A 17,868-nucleotide genomic window follows, 5' to 3' on the forward strand; every position below is an offset into this window, starting at 1 on the left:
ATCTTCCCAACAATTCTCAATTTAAAACACACACACACACACACACACACACATACACACACATACACACACACACAATTGGGACAGCAAAATGATCAGAAACTTCCTGCTGTGGTCTTATTCATCCATGACAGAGACAGAAATAAAACGAAAGTAACCAATACCTTAATTTAATTTCTTTGCCTTTCCACATCTTCATCAGGGTGGCTATCATGCTTCTGTCTCTGATTCAGTTTGAGGTAATTCTAGTGAGCATCCATAGATTATACATAAGTTATGGAGTGTAATTTTTATTTATTTATTTTAATCCTTACCCAAGGGTATGTTTTTACTGATTTTAGAGAGAGAGGGAGGGAGGGACACACACACACACACACACACACACACACACATCAATGTGAGAGAAAAACACCAATTGGTTGCCTCCTGTATACACCTAAACCAGGGATTGAACCCACAACCTTTTGGGTATATGGGACGATGCTCCAACCAACTGAGCCACCTGACCTCTAATCCATACTACCAATGGCTAAGGAGAACTTACAAACAGGATCATATTCAATACCAGACTAAATAAGGACATAAAATTAAGAAATATTTAAGTAAGGGATGACAGTGTTTAATAATTGCAAATAGTAGCCATGAAAGTTAATATAGATCTGATGCCTAAAAGCCTCAAAGATCTAAGACTAATATAAAATAAACTAGAGGCCTGTTGCACCGATTCGTGCACTGGTGGGGTCCCTCAGCCTGGCCTGTGCCCTCTCACACTCCGGGACTCCTCAGGGGATGTAATGGTGTGCGAAGTGGCAGGTCGCTTAGGAGGAGCCTGAGCCAAGGCCGGATGCCGCGCCGCTCCCACTCATCCCGGCCCCGCTGTGCGTGTCGCTGCCTCCGCTTGGTAAGCTCATTGAGCAGTGCTCCTCCTGTGGGAGCACACTGACCACCAGGGAGCAGCTCCTGCATTGAGCATCTTCCCCTGGTGGTCAGTGCGTGTCCTAGTGACTGGTCTACTGGTTGCTTGATTGCTTAGGCTTTTATATATAGAAATTACACTATAAGTCAAAATCTGATCAATTAGTATTTGCAGAATAATCATAAAGTATATAATACTCTAACAAAAAGGGAAAACGTGCATCCTTTTGATATAATAATGCATAATTTCTGCATAAGTATTTCAGTGTTTCTATTTTGGTTGTAAATGCAAGTAGAGGAAAAATTTTTGAGACATATATTCTTATATTTTCTACATTATTTAACATGGCTAATTGCATGTTTATTCATTATTACATCATCTGAATTGAAAAATAAACTTTACTTTTTCATGATTTTCCTTTAATGGTTGAGCTTGATAGACGTTAAAAAAGTCACTTAAATTATGCATAAATCTTGCCTTAGCCGGTTTGGCTCAGTGGATAGAGTGTTAGCCTGAGGACTGAAGGGTCCCGGGTTTGATTCCAGTCAAGTTAAGGGCACATACCCTGGTTGCAGGTTTCCCAGCCCTGGCCAGGATATGTGCAGGAAGTAACCAATCAATGTGTCTCTCTCACATTCAATGTTTCTCTCTGCTCTCCCTCTCTCTTCCACTCTCTAAAAATCAATGGAAAAATATCCTTGGGTGAGGATTAACAACAACAACAAAAAACATAGATCTTTTATCTTTAGGTATCAAAGTGAACACAGTGTGGGGTGTTGTCTTCCAAATATGTGTAGATCTAGTCTATTAGGAATCTGAACTGTGCAAAATAGCCGGCTTACATTTGTTGTGGCGGACCCAACACAACATTTTAGAAATCAGAAAAGGTCAAGTGGATATTGACTTTGCTTTGAATAATTATCATGACCCCAGTGATGTTTAGATGGAAATACAGTGGGTGGAATCTTGTGTCAGCCTAAGAATCAGGCACAAGGAGTTCCTATGCCATCCTGGTCTCAGGCCTTCTGGGCATGCTTCTGGCATCTTTGTGATGCTGTTCCTCTGATATAATAATTATAACTCCCATTCCCTTCACAGTAGAGAATTTAGACTCACCAAGTAATTTCTTCAGTGACTTGGCTCTACCAAGTTCAATATCCAGCTGACACTAAGCACCCATTTTATAGTCTACCACCTATTATGGCCTAAATTGAAATTTAGAAATTCAGAATTCCTAGCCCCCAGTACCTCAGAATTTGACTATATTTGGAGGTGGAGTCTTCAAAGAGTTAATTACATTAAAATGACGTTTTAAGGGTAGGTACTAAACCACTATGTAGTGTCCTTATAAGAAGAGGAAATTGGATAGGGGCATGCACAGAGGGAAAATGGTGTGAAAACACAGGGAGAACACAGCCATCTACAAGTGAAGGAGAAAACACCAATGATGTTGACACCTTGATCTCAGACTTGCAGCCTCTAAGGCCACTAAGAAAAAAAAAGTGTGTGTGTGTGTGTGTGTGTGTGTGTGTGTGTGTGTGTAATGTATCTATCTACTTATTTATAATTTTATTATTACTATTTTTTCTTAAGCCAACCAGTCTGTGGTACTTTGTTATGACAGCTCTAGCAAACTAATATGTCAACTCAGAAATATTTTGAGAAGACCTCCTGTGATGCAGAAACACATGAGAATGTTATCCTTTGTTTTATCACAAGTTTCTAGATGAATTGTACTCCGACATAAAAGATCTTAGGTTTTCTTAAAAAGAAATGGATGTAGCTATCAATATCAATATGCTACGATAACAAAATGCTCTATAAATAATACATCATGCCAAAACAGAAGAAATAACTATAGGAAAAAAGGATTAAAGAAAAGATCCTTTAGAATTAAGCAATGAGTCATAGTTTATGAAGAATATGATGAAGCTAATGATGATACTACTTATAGTATGGAAACCTTAACCAATGATCCTCTAGAAATAGAGCATAATTTATGCTGACCAGTTATATGTTTTATTATTGATAATAGTAATTGCAATAAGAAACTAATAAGCATTTGCTGAATTCTTGGTATGTGCCAGTGCTAGACTAAAATCTCAGATGGTTTATCACCTTTCATGCTCACAACAACTGGAATGAATTAGGCAGTACTAGAAATCATGTTCAGAGATGCTACTGATGTGCAAAAAATTCACTACTCTGACTGGTGATGAATTGTACTTTCTAGATGAATTGTAGCTGTTGGGCTAATGTTATAAAATCAAGTGCTTTTAAAAGGCCATCACTATCTCTATTGATTGTGAAAAATCTTACCTGATGGCATTTCTAGAGTGAAGGCATCCGTAAGTTTTGATAGCAGTTCTTGCAGTTCCTCTTCTTCCAGCTCATCCTTTTCCTCCTGGATGTTAACTGTCTCTTTCCTTTCCATGGGTGGAGGAGTAGGACTGTTGATTTCCGTAGGAGCATTCTGGGGGGTGTCCTGTAGCAGTCCTTCCTGGGGACTGGTTGGGGAGCTAAAGATTTGCTTGGAGGTCTTTTGTGCTTGGCTTTGTGCCCTGGTGCTTTGTGTTGACGTTGGCTGCAAAATGGCCTCTGGTGATTCTGAATTTGGTAGAGCATGCTCTACTTTTGCTTGACTTTGTTGACTTTTGTCAACCACAGTGGGGTTAAGAAAAGGTCCCCATTCCGGACCATCCACACTGGCATTCTTGCTCTGGGAAGAATCTTCTTCCTTCCAAAAACTTTTATCCTTTTCATGGTCACTCTTGGAAATCATATTTTGATAGGAAGATGGATGGAGTGGCTGAAACTTTGCCTGGAGAAAAAAAAAAAGCTTTACTTATGAAGAAATTAACACTTATCTTGCTTTTTTAAATATATGCATTTCATTTTAATATTCCAAAAGGAAATTGTAATGTGATATTTTTTCTGCTCTCTAAATACATTAATCTAATGTATGCTGTTAATTCAATATCAATCTAAAATTGTCTACAAAAGTTAAAACAGCTCAGATATTAAAATATCACAAGGAATAATCACAATGAATTTGAAAAATGTTGGGTTCTAGATACTCAGATCCTAAGATTGTAAGGAATTTCTGAAAACATCATCCTATATTGAATTGATAGATTAAAAATGGAGTGTAAAATAGATATGTTTTCATATTCAATGTCCTTTAAGAAACAATTTCTTGTTTTGGTGTAGCATCAAAGATCTCCAATTACCTGAAAAGTCTATGAAAATACTCTTTTTCAACTGCAAATTTGTGTGAGGCCACGCTTATTCATATATTAGAGGCCCGGTGCACAGACTCATGCACATTGAAAGGAAATTAATTAGAAGGTGCCCAGTGGGGCGGGACTGGGCGAGATGGGCCTGACACATCCTGGAGCCAACCTCCCACGGCCCCTCTCCAGCATCTGCAGAGTGAGAGGGCTCCCTCCAGCAAGTGGGGTCCCTCAGCCTGGCCTGCAGGGATTGGGCCAAAACTGGCAGTCCAACATCCCTTGAGGGGCCCCAGAATGTGAGAGGGCACTCTGCAAAGTTGCTGTCGCTCAGCAGCTCCTGCATTGAGCATCTGCCCCCTGGTAGTCAGTGTGCATCATACCTACCAGCCGGTCGGCCGGTTGCTTAGCCTTTTATATATATAGATTTCAACCAAAACATCTTGCCACAGATTGAATGCTGAAGCAATCATGAAAACCCACTTATCTTTTATTAAACCATATATTAAAGAGATTTCTAAAAATTGCAAAATGATGCCACACTTCTCAGTCTTAAAAAATATGTAGTTACTGCTTAAAATTGTTATTTTATTTTTTAAATCCTGACCCAAGGATATGTTTATTATTGATTTGAGAGGGGGAGATAGAGAGAGGGAGAGAGAGCGAGAGATTTTTTCCCCCACTTATTTATGCAATCATTGGTTGCCTGTTGTATGTACCCTGACCGGAGACTGAACCCTCAATCTTGGCATATTGGGAGAATGCACTAATTAACTGAGCTACCCAGTCAGGGCCTCCATGGCTCAGTTTTAATTTTTATTATGGAAAATATTGATAGATATAACCCACAGGAGCTCCTCGGGAATCCTAAAAAATTTTTAAAGAAGGTAAAAGGGATAATGAGACCAAAAGGTTTAAGAATGAAAGCTGCAAAGAACCTCTTTGCCCCAGGCCTATTGTTTCTAAATGGTACTAATTCTGTTCTCTCCCAGTGGCACTACCTTCATGAAGGGGGAGGACAGTCTGGAAAATGAAAGCTGGAGTGGGTCCAGGTATGCAGAGGAGAGGGAACGGGAAAAGGCTGGCCAAGGGGAGATGTGAAGTTTCAGGCTGCAGCCCCCCCTTGACCAGAGGATTCGAGGTCAGACTGTTAGGTAGTGGGGGTGGCCAGGGTCTCCTACATTTTATACCTGTAAATCCTGTCCCATTTGCTGTAGCTTGGTCCAGAGACTGTCCTGGTTGGCTGTGAGCTCGTGAATCTTTGTTTCAAATCTGCAACATTTTTCTTCTTGGGAGGTGTATATGGCTTGCAACTTGTCTTTGTATCGGTTTAACTGTTTTTTAAGGAACCTGGAAGAAACAGGTCTGAATGGATTGAAGGGCAAGAGGCCAGCAGACTAAGTAGAGGTGTGTGTAACAAGATGTACTCCAAGTCCCCTCCATAGGAGAAGATGCTGGAGAAACCTGTGCCTTGACTGTTATCGAACACTAGAGGCCTGGTGCATGAAATTCGTGCACTCAGAGTGTGGGTGGGGGCGGTCCCCCAGCCTGGCCTGTGCCCTCTCACAGTGCGGGAGCCCCGTGATCGATCACCCCAAAGAGGTAGGCCCCACCCACCTATCCAGGGCTCCTCAATGGATTGCCCCAAAGAGGTAGGCCAGAGCTGGAGGTCCCGCCTCCATGCTGCGCACGCAGGGTCAAGTCCCCGCCCACCCACGCGCACCTCGCTGCGCATGCAGCCTCCTGGTGATGGACTGTGACGGCATGAGGGCATCACGGTGTGACGGCGTGAGGGCGTGATGACCATTTGCATATTAGCTCTTTATGATATAGGATTGTTCACCATGTGCAGCTATCCTTCGGGTCTATTGTAGGATACCTGATTTCCACTAAGAATTTCACTGGCTTTGAGAGGTTTTAGAAAACTCATCATGCAAACCTTCACCAGATGCTAAAGTCTGAACATTGACTTTATTCACTATCATTTTGTCTAGAAATACTCCAAGTAAAGCTAGTATACATGCATGGCTACACTCCTGACACCTGTACTCCAGTAGGTGTGTGAAGGCCTGATCCTTGTTCCCCCTGGAACCCTCTTTCCCGCAGGTTCTTGCTTTGCTCCCTCTCTCCTCCTTCAGTCTTTGCTCACCACCATGTTCTTAGAGAGGCCATCCCTGACCACCCTACTTGAAATTGCAAATCAGAGCCCCCACCCTCTGCTCCAGCACCTCCCATCCCCTTCCCTGCTGTAAGTATCTCCATGGCCTTTTGTTATCGAATTGCCACAGAGTGTAAACAGATCTTAGATTCTGACTTAGTCTCCAGCCTTCAAACAGTCACATTACGTGACATAAAACCTGTTTTTCTTACATATGATTTACTCTATTACGTAATAACTGCTTACTATCTCTTTAGTCGGGCAATTTTTTTTTTCTCTGTTTTGCTTGTTGCCATATCCTCAGGCCATGGCCTGCAATAGTCCCTGTTACAGATATGTGTCCAGTTCAAAGTGGCTTACTAAAGTGTAATCTCATTCTTTGAGCAGTGCTCTTGGCATGTTTATTGAATTTGGAGAAATGTACAATCTCATTCTTTGAGCAGTGCTGTTGGCATGTTTATTGAATTTGGAGAAATGGCTCTTTGTGAGAAATGCAACATTTTTCACTGTTAGAGGCTTTGAAAATCCTATTTGCTCCTGACCTTGGAGAGCTCTTAGAATTTAGTTTGGGCTTCCATCAGAAGCAGGCATTTCTAGAGGCTGGCCTTCAAACTTCCAGACAGTCTCACTCAGGAGAAACAGGACTCTGACTCTAAAATCCAGAATCATAACTGAAGTTTCAAGTATATCTTTACGGTGGGTTTTCAGAAAGGAGCCTGCACAGGGATTTGATGTTGCAGACAATCAACCATTCTCAGAAGGCCTCCCTAACAGTGTCACCCGTGCCTAATGTGCTTGTTATGACCGCTAATGATGCTGGTTTCTCTTTCTCCCATGTTGCCCCAATTCCTGTCCTCTTTCTCCTCTCTCCCATGCTTGGACAGCTAGAAGACATGTACCCGCTTCCTTCCACAATCCAGGTGAAAGTAGGTAAAGCCCTACTTAAAGTATTGCTCTTTTCTTACTCCATTTTTTTTAAAGGATAAATTTTCCTGCAGTTTTTGATGAATATAATTTACCCGATACCAAGATTTCCATCAACTGGGAGCCCAGTACGTTCCATGCAAATATCCATTGTTCAGAAACAATTCAGATTGCTTGAGAAATAATTCCTTTCAAATGATCTAAAATCTTCTTTTCTACACTTTAAAAAATCTTTATCTGTAGCTTGAATCTCCCATATAATGGGCTTTCAAATAGAATGGGAACACTCCCAGGCCCAGTGACTCACACACGGAGCAATTTCGTCCCTTGATCAGCACCTAGGGGAGGACAGAGTAATAAACAGCTAACTAGTGACTGGATGATGCTCTTCCTTTCAGTGTAGTCTGAGTTGCCTTTTCAGTAGCCAGTGACACAGTGTTGGCTGTTGTTGAACTTAGTTAACTATATATCTCAGGTCTTTTCCAGACTATTTGTTCCAGACTATGGGCCTGTAATTGTAGGGCTTGCATTTAATCCTTTACAATTTGGTCTTTATTAATTGCCCCAATGTTCTAGACCAGCGGTCGGCAAACTGCGGCTCGGCAAACCGTGGCTCGCGAGCCACATGCGGCTCTCTGGCCCCTTCAGTGTGGCTCTTCCACAAAATACCGACTTGTGTGCATGGACCACAAAGTTTCAATCGCACTGTACGTGCGCAGCACCCGCACATGGTATCGCGAGCGCGGTTTGCCGACCACGGTTCTAGACTAGCACGTTTTAGTGAGCCCAGATTGTCATTCAGCTTATTGTCTAGGCCAGTGGTTCTCAACCTTCTCGCCCTTTAAATACAGTTCCTCATGTTGTGACTCAACCAAAAAATTATTTTCGTTGCTACTTCATAACTGTAATGTTGCTACTGTTATGAATCGTAATGTAAGTATCTGATATGCAGGATGGTCTTAGGCAACCCCTGTGAAAGGGTCATTCAACCGCCAAAGGGGTCGCGACCCACAGGTTGAGAACCGCTGGTCTAGGCCATCTGGTATCATGTCACACACATTTGAGAAGCATACCCTCTACTATTTTATCCAATTCATTGATACGAATAATAATGCAGAGAGAAACAAGGACAAAGCCTTCACATAGATTCATTCATTAATCAGCCTCCCACTTTGGTAGACTTTATGTTAATAAATACCTTACTAGGAGACCGATGATGTATATATTTAGTGGGTAGGAATTATATAAAAGGAAATAACTTATTTTAAAATAATTAGTTTGAAATAATTATTCTAAGAAGTAAGTTTTAAAGAATCAAAATTGCCTTCTTATTGTTACACTACTTACTTAATAGTATTTCTAATTGCCTTTTCTTATACCATAAAAAAGATTAAAATTGCTTTTAACATTTGAATTATTTAACTTATTTGAAAGTGTTATTAAGCAACTCTCCATGAGTGATCACAGATTTTTAAAATGTCCCTTATCTGTCATACATTTATATTATGAAGCACATCTCTTTCTCTCTTTCCATATATATTGAGCATCTGCTAAATAACAAGCATTGTGCCTGAAAATCAAGGTCTTCCCTCAGGGGGAACTTCTCATTGAGGATCATGAATTCCGTCTTCTAAAGAAATGACAACAGGAGGCAGGAACTCAAGGAATAATTAATCCCTTGAGACACAATAAGATGGTCGACAGTTTCCAACAAACCTAATAAACCCGGTAGAAAGTTGGATGCTGTTGGGGGACGTGTACTGATTTCTTTAGAAGAAGGGAAACACACACACCAGACACACACAGAATCATACTTTGCTGAAAATGCTTAACCAATTTTCAAGGACTGCAATAAAAACTCAAAACATAATTTAATTAGCCGGTTGATCTCTGTTATGTTCAACTATTCAAATAGAGACAAAGCCCCCTTTTATCTTCATACTGACATCATAGGATTTCTATGTTTAAGAAATATCTTCTAGATTTAAAAAGTCATGGTAAAAATCATTGTATAAAAGCAAAAAGAAATGCTATTGATTTGTTTCTGCTGTCAGTATTTGTGCATGCCCGTGGTTCCTACCTTCTTTCCCTATGGAGCGCATTAATATATTCATGAGTCCTCCACAGTTCATTTCTAATGCTGACTGTGGCCTGAAGAAGCAAGAAACAGAGAAAATAAGTTTTTGGTTTAAATTTAATCCACATTTCTAAAAATTCATCATAAGAACATGATAATGATATTTTTTTAAAAAAATGTCATTAGTTACTATTTTTAAATGTGACTAATATTTGGGTTTATGTCATCTAAGTGTTTATATGCTCAAAGTATCTATATATATAAAACCCTAATATGCAAATAGACTGAATGGCGGAACAACCGAACAACCAAACAACTGGTTGCTATGACATGTGCTGACCACCAGGGGGTGCGTGTGAAACATGACATGCATCGGCAGCAGGTGGCAAAGCGCAGAATATGGCAGGCATTGGCTGTGGCAGGATGGTGGAACAGGTGAGCAGGGGCACCAGACCAAGGCTGTCATCGAGGTGAGCCTCTGGTGGTTACTGAAAATTCTTTGCTCTTGTGTGCCTTGGTTCTGCCAGGTGATCGCACCTGCTGCTAGTGCCCAGCACCGGCCCCAATCACAGCGCCATCAGCAGGTGCCAGTGGGGCCGGCTACATCAGAATGTGGGAGCAGGGCTGCCGGCAGACAGGGGACTGGGGGCCTCAATGGCAGGGGCCAGGCAGGGACCCAGAGGATGGGCCAAGACCCGCCCCTGTGCCCACTGCAGTCATGTGGCCCACAGTTCCTCTCAAGGTGCATGAATTCGTGCACTGGGCCCCTAGTAGTCACATATTATTTTTACATAAAAATTTCCTTTAGCCCTAACCGGTTTGGCTCAGTGGATGGAGCGTCGGCCTGCGGACTGAGGGGTCCCTGGTTCGATTCCGGTCAAGGGCATGTACCTTGGTTGCAGGCACATCCCCGAGAGGGGGTGTGCAAGAGGCAGCTGATCGATGTTTCTCTCTCATCAATGTTTCTGACTCTCTGTCCCTCTCCCTTCCTCTCTGTAAAATATCAATAAAATATATTTTTTTAAAAATTTCCTTTAAAGAGATTTAAACGTAAAAAAGAGTTTTAGATTTTGTTGTTTGTTTGTTTTAATATATTTTTATTTATCTTAGAGAGGAAAAGAGAAGGAGAGAGATAGAAACATCAATGATGAGAATCATTGATCTGTTGCCTCCTGTATGCCCCACACCGGGGATCGAGCCTGAAACCCAGGCATGTGCCCTGTCCAGGAATTGAACTGTGACTCCTGGTTCATAGATCGATGCTCAACCACTGAGCCACACCGGCCAGGTGAGTTTTAGGTTTTAAAATTAAGTCATAATAGTCTTTTGCTCAAATTAAGTTGCTGCCCAGGACACCTCCTTCTCCAAAAGCATATGCCAAAGCAGTTGGGTCACTTGCTCTCTCTTGGCTCAAGAAATCTTTCACTTCTATCTTTTACCTTCTACTTAAACTTTTGTGTCTTTCCACTGATGCCAAATAGGATGTGTACTTCACATCATCACTTCTCTTTGCGTTAATAATAGTCAGCTCTGCTCTCATTTAGAATTCTCCCACAAAACCTTGTCTCTCACATCACACATTGCAACCCAAGTGCAAGTCCTGACCTGACCCAGGCTGGCTCTGGCTCCGGGGGCACCATGGACCAGCCTTTGGTGCCCACACATCTGGATGGGAGATTGGATTTCATTACTCTACATTTGTAAGCAGCTGTGGCTATGCTCCATGACCTTCTCCCAATGAAATTTTTTCAGCAAGTAGATTCGAAATGCTTCTTGGTTTTTTAAAAGTGTACATTCTGCAAATACTTAGTCATGTATGCATTTTTGAAAATGCATAGACTAAAGTCTGTAAAGGTATAACTCAAACAGTTTACATCTGGGGAACTAGGGGCCAGACCTGGGTTGAGAATTGTGGTTGAGAAGGGCTTTACCTTTACCTGTGATATTTTAACTTTTTATAAGCCAAACTGATTCAGGTGTTATTTATGCTGTTAAAGGTGTTTGTTTGTTTTTAATCAAGGAAAGATAGGCTGCAGCAACTTAACAATGAAAAAGAGATCCAAGGGAGTAAAAGGAAAGTAAAATAAAGAAGAAAAACTCAAATAGAAAAACCTCTTTAAAATTTCTTCCCTCAGAACAAATACATGTTAAAGTGAAAAAAACAAACAAACAACATTCTGCATTGTGAAATGGCTTTTCTTCCTCTTTTCTTGGAAGCAGGAAATAGAGCAGCTCTTCCTCTGTCCTCACACATGTGATTCCAGTTCGCTGCCAAGTGACGCCAGGTGTTCTGAGGGGTGTCTGAGTGGCTCCATTTATGGAGCTGATGACGAAAGTGCACACAGACCTGAAGGAACATCCCAGAGGCAGCTGCACAGGCTGCGCGTTAGTGAGTGGTCACAAGACCTACTCTCCATTCATACTTCTACCCAGAAAAATTTACTGAAATATCATTAAGGGTCCAGTGTTCTAGGGTTTTACTCTTGGATTCTGGCAATTGTTAAATAAATAGTACTTATGTAAGATAAACTGTTTTAAATACAACACAAGATGAAAAATGACTAGCTGCTTAATGCAACCACCAAAACTCAAATATTCAAAACTGACAAAGATAATATTGAGAAAGTGCCAGGGTCCAGCCCCAGCGGGTCCAGGGGTCCCCAAAGGTGTGGACGGAGTCGGCGAAGAAGGAATGACACGGAGACAGTGTTCAGTTGATCAGCAGCCTAGCCAGGATCTCCAGCCAAGTTCTGGTCTGGATCTCCAGCAAAGTTCTGTTTAGGATCTCCAGCCAGGTTCTGTGTCCATGTTCTCTTGCTAGGTTCTCCAGATTCTCCAGCCAGGTTCTGTAGCCATGTTCCCTCGCTAGGTTCTCCAGCCAGGTTCTGTCCAGGTTCTCCAGCCAGGTTCAGTCACCAGGTTCTAGTCAGGTTCTCTTGCCAATTTCTGTAGTCAGGTTCAGTCCAGGATCTTTTGCCATGTTCTCTCGCTAGGTTCTGTCTCTAGGTTCTGAGGCCAGTTTCTGTCCAGGATCTTTTGCCATGTTCTCTCCAGCGACGTTCTTCTGTCTCTAGAGAACGTTCTGTGTAGGTTCTGTGCCAATTTCTGTCTCTCTCTGTCTCTTGCTGTCTTGTTACAACTGTATTTATACCAGTTGATTCAATCCTATCAATCTCTATTTCAAAGGTTAGGGCATTTCTTATCTTCATTCCAGGGAGTAAAGATTATGTAGCTTAAGCATGATTGTTCGTAGTTAAAGTGATTAATTACCCGCCTGGCACTTAGTTAAGAGGTTTTATTCCCTCCCTAACTTCAGGGGAAAATCCCTACCTGGGGAAACAACCTTTCTCAGAGACCTTGGTTAAAACACATAGTGCCAAGAAGGTGAGCAAACATATTAAGAACAGTATGCCATATATGCCAGGTCCCTTGAAACAGCAAGCATGGACCTGCTCCCGGCGAGAGAGAGAGAGAGAGAGAGAGAGAGAGAGAGAGAGAGAGAGATACTATTCTAACTTGCATGTTGCAATTCTAAGTTTTAAAACATGAGCAAATCAAGTTTAAAGTGGACTTAAAGCATAATCCACTACAAACAAATATAGCTTTTAGTTCCTGCAATGACAGGGATGTTTACTTATCAAGGATTCTATTTGCTAATGCAATACTTCCAATAAGGGAAAACATGGGATAATTTTGATTGATGCTAAAAAGGTATTTAAAATAAATAAATTTGATGACTTCTGATTGCGTACCAAAACACTTAAAAAGTAGGAAAAGAAAATGACTTCCTCCTCATTGAACAGAATCTCAAACCAACAACTAGCAGCATAATATTTAATGGAGAAACACTAGGGAAATGCCCCCCCTCCCCCGTTAAATCTAATCCCATTTAAGATGAAATAAGCTGCCCCATCATCTCTTGCATTACTCATGTTGTTCTGAAAGATCTGGACTCTTTCAGGAATGGAGACATGAAATAGCAATGAGGGGTGTAAGGACTGTACAGAAAGAGACCAAAACATATTTTCCCCCAGACCACTTAATTTTCTATTTAGAAGCAAGAGATTAAACCTAAGCCAATATTTGAAATTATTAAGAGAATTCAGAAAGGTTTGTCTTTAAATGATAACTATTCAAAAATATATACCTTTGTAATATGCCATCACCAATAATTAAGAAAAAGATATAAATGAGAAAGGCCTTTATTCACAATAGCAGCAACAACATAAAATACCCAGGGTGCCCTAGTGAGAACATAGAATGATAGGAAGTAAGCTTATCTTGGAACGCTGGCAGAACCCAGCATGCCCCAGGTACCAGGGGGCCACTGAAAACAAAGACAGCAGTTTGAACTAGCACAAAGTTTTGAGAGTTCATTGAGGAAAACATGTGTATGTATACCCTACACATATAGCTCACACGTATACCAATATATACATACTAGAGACCCGATGCACGAAAATTCATGCAAGAGTAGGCCTTCCTTCCCCTGGCTGCCGGCACCAACTTCTTTCCAGCACCCGGGAACCAGGCTGCTTCCCTCCTCTGGCCACCGGCAGGCACTCAAAACCTGGCCTGGCTTCCCTCTGGCCCAGCTTCCTCAAGAAGGTCATCCGGAATGAGGTCCGGAAGACATCCAGTCTAATTAGCATATTACCCTTTTATTATTATAGATATCCCACATATATAAAAATATATACATATATATGCCATACCTCAATGGCAAAAAACCTAATTAATAATCTGTCTTAAAAATGAGCAGGCAATACAAATAGACATTTTTCCAAAGAAGACATACAAATGACCAGAAGGTACATAAGAAGATGCTCAACATCACTTGGGGAAATGCAAATCAAAACCATAATGAGTGACACCTCACACTTGCTGGAATGGCTATGATCAAAAAGACAGAAAATAACAAACGTTGGTGAGGATGTGGAGAAAAGGGAACCCTTGTACACTGTTGGTGGGAATGTAAATTGGGGCAGCTACTATGGAAAACAATCTGGAGGTTCCTCAAAAAATTGAAAATCAAACTATCATATGATTCAGCATTCCTGCTTCTGGGCACAAAAACAATATTCTAGAGCAAGTTTTCTCTATTAAATATTTTTTTCTATTCAAACTGCATTTCTATATGATCTTATAAAACCATCAATTTAGCTCATATGGGATTGTTTACAAAGTAACCCAATGTTGATAGTTTCCTTTTTTGTTTGTTTTATTTCTATTGAGATAGTAAATTTTTAGAATATAGAAAAAATTTAGAAATAACCCAAATACCAAATAACAGAGGTGTTCAATAACGTTAAGTTCATTTAAATAAAAATTATACAACCTTTCATATTGTTTTTGAAGAATTGTATTGGCAATGAAAATGCTGACAACATAACTTCCTATATAATAAAGAGCTAATATTCTAATTAGACCAAACAGCAGAACGATCATCCAGACAACCATCCAGACGACCTTCTGGATGAAGCCGGAGCTTCATCGGACCTCTAGTATATTGATAAAGAACTATACACCCAATATGATATAAATCATATTAAAAATGTTAGCAGGAAAGATTATAATAGTTAACAATGGTTATATTAGGGATTGATTATAACGTTGACTTTAGTCTTTGCTCTTTTATAACTTTTCCAAATTTTCTATAATAAATATGTAGCACTTCTTGACTGAAGTTAAAAAGTTATTTTAAAAATATGTCCCTAGATTTTTCCTTGATTACATGAACATCTTGAAAATATTCCCCAAACCAGGGAATGATTCACGGAATCTGACTGCGTCATTACAGAATGGTCCAGATTAATTGTGCCTTAACAACGGCCCCTTTCCCTTTTGGACTCACCTGATGATGTGGGCTGCTGGCATCAGTTTGTTGACCCTGAGACATCCTTTGACATATTCGTTTGGAGGCCTTCATGGCAGCTGTTTCCACTGGACCAATTGGGTATTGGATGGAGAGCCTGTTATAAAGGAGGGTTTTATGAAAGGTTGTAATAATCTTTAATTATCAGGTATGACATTGAGGAGAGTCTTAGAAAATGTTAAATCATATATTAAATTTAGTATCCAAACAATAGCAATAAAACAACCCCACATTTGTTCTCTGTGCTCTTTCCAACTACTCAGTTGATAGTCAATCACCTAATAATAGGAACGGAAATTCCTCCACTGCCTCCCTCCCCCCTCACACACACACACTTGACCATCTAGAAATAAGAATGCAGAGACATTCAGGGATGACTACAGGAAATCCCTGGGTCATCTCGTCCAGGTCAGATACTAGGGGTTCTAAGCACAGCTGTGGGTTTATGATGTCATATCTGAAAGAGCATAGAATAGAGCAGACTAGTTTACGGTCAGGCAAGTTCCGTTTTATATTACTTCATTTCCTTTCACTCCTTTATTCAGAAACTATTTAAAGCCTCTTACCATCTTGAGATATTGCAGATGAAAAAAAAGATTTTTAAAGAAAGCAGAGAACTCCCTGTTCACGGAGACTTCCCATCTAATAACAGACAAATAGACAATCATTTTTTGACATAATGTGATTCTTTCAACAGAATTCAAGGAGAGTCCGGAAAAGAAGCAATTATTCTGTAGCACATTTAATTATTTGCTTAAAGGGGTAGGCAATTTGGGGTAGAGAAAAGCAGGATAGCCTGTCACTTCTTTGTCATGCATCTTGTGAGTGACAGACACTCTATTCTTACCCCATCTGAGATCATTTTTAATACCTTGGGGGTGTCCAACACCATTTTCAGTACTCATACAAATATTTACAACCATCAAAATACATACTGAATTTGTTTTTGAAACAAAATGGCACTAGTCCAGGGGTGGGCAAACTTTTTGACTTGAGGGTCACAATGGGTTCTTAAACTGGACCGGAGGGCCGGAACAAAAGCATGGATGGAGTGTTTGTGTGAACTAATATAAATTCAAAGTAAACATCATTACATAAAAGGGTACAGTCTTTTTTTTTTTTTAGTTTTATTCATTTCAAACGGGCCGGATCCAGCCCGTGGGCCGTAGTTTGCCCACGGCTGCACTAGTCCATGCACATTATTCAGCCACTTGCCTTTTTTCTCTTAAGGAATGATGGTGAATGCTCTCTAGTATAATTAATAGGTACTAAAATTTGTTCTTAAGTAGATTCATTATGTTCGGTTGTATGTCTGTATCATATATGTTCCACCATTTTTTTACTATATGAGAGTTGCTTTTATTCCCATAGGACAGAGTTCAAAAGTGGGTCAAGGGCCAAATCTTGTATATATTTTTATGTTGAGTAGATACCACTCTCCTAAAGTCAGTTCCTCCACATGTGCTCTAGCCCCCATTCCTTCTAAACTGCTGAGTGCCATCACTCCAACAATTCTCCCCTTATATCAAATCACCAACTTTTCTCTCTACAAAATCGTTCCCTCAGTATACTAACATGCATTATGTTTTCCATTATAACAAAACATTCTCTTGAGTTATCCTACCATCTAAGACAATCTCTTTGCTCCCTGTATGTAAAACATTCTGAAAAAATTATTATGTAGTATCTTCAATTCTTCATCTCCCATTCTCTCTTAAATTGCCTCTAGTTTGATTTTTCAACTCCCACTGTCCCACAATGCTATTTATGAGGTCATCAATGATTTCCTTATTTCTAAATCCAAAGGTCAATTCTTACTTGACCTTGCAGCAGCATTTGACACGGTAGACCATGCCCTCCTCCTTGGAACACTTGCTTACCTGTCTTTCAAGAGTCCTCATTTTCTTGGTTTTCCTCCTATCTCATTCATCACTCTTTTTCAGTAGCTCTTGCTGGTTTTTCTTCTCATCAACTTTGTAATGTGAAATATCGCAGTGCTCTGTCCTCAACTTTCCTCTCTTCTTTATCTACACTCTTGCTTTGGTGATCTAATTTGATCTCATGGCTTTAAAAACCATATATGTTAACAACTTCCAAATTTGTATCTCCAATAGACTTTCTCCCAAATTCCAGACATGAATAGCCAACTGCATACTCAACATCTCCAGTGGATGTCTAAGAGATATCTCAATCTAAACATCCCCCTTCATTTTACTCTCCTCTCCACTATAGTCTCCCCCATTTCAGATTACAGCAACTTTATACTTCTACATACTATAGACTATACCATCACCTTAACTATATTACTTAGTATAGATACAAGAATTGATCCATGGATCTGAGGATGAGAATATAAATTGTATTAATTGATCCAACCATATGAAGAAACCTAATATTATTTTAATCAAGTGGGGAAAAGACAGCATAACTGGCAATCTATCTTAAAGAAAGCAAAGTTAGACCTCAGAGTGGGGACAGAGCCTCAAATGTTAAGTGGGTGTCAGGAAAGGCCTTAAGGATGAGATGACATTTGAGCAAAGAGCTTTCATGGGTCTTTAGGAGCTGAGGAGTCAAGCCATTCAGGGAGGTGGTCTAGGGGTATCAATTCTTTAAAGTAAAGGTTTCAGTTTTAAGAGAAGGGGATCTGGCTTAGTTTTATGGGGAAGGGGAGGAATCAGGGCTGGAGCA

At 40.4% G+C, this 17,868-nt stretch overlaps 1 protein-coding gene across 1 annotated transcript in view; it reads right to left on the reverse strand.

Moving 5' to 3' along the window:
* DYTN (dystrotelin) overlaps window positions 1–17,868 on the reverse strand; it is a gene marked incomplete at both ends in the record, with an annotated part of 46,851 nt that overhangs the window by 2,910 nt on the left and 26,073 nt on the right. Inside the window, 2 exons of the mRNA XM_081095991.1 lie at window positions 3,236–3,737; window positions 5,337–5,496. Coding sequence (XP_080952117.1) covers window positions 3,236–3,737; window positions 5,337–5,496 — 662 coding nt within the window. The remainder of the gene's footprint in view (window positions 1–3,235; window positions 3,738–5,336; window positions 5,497–17,868) is intronic.

Source organism: Myotis nattereri, assembly GCF_964212035.1.
Source record: "Myotis nattereri genome assembly, chromosome: 7".
In the NCBI taxonomy this organism is placed as follows: Eukaryota; Metazoa; Chordata; class Mammalia; order Chiroptera; family Vespertilionidae; genus Myotis; species Myotis nattereri.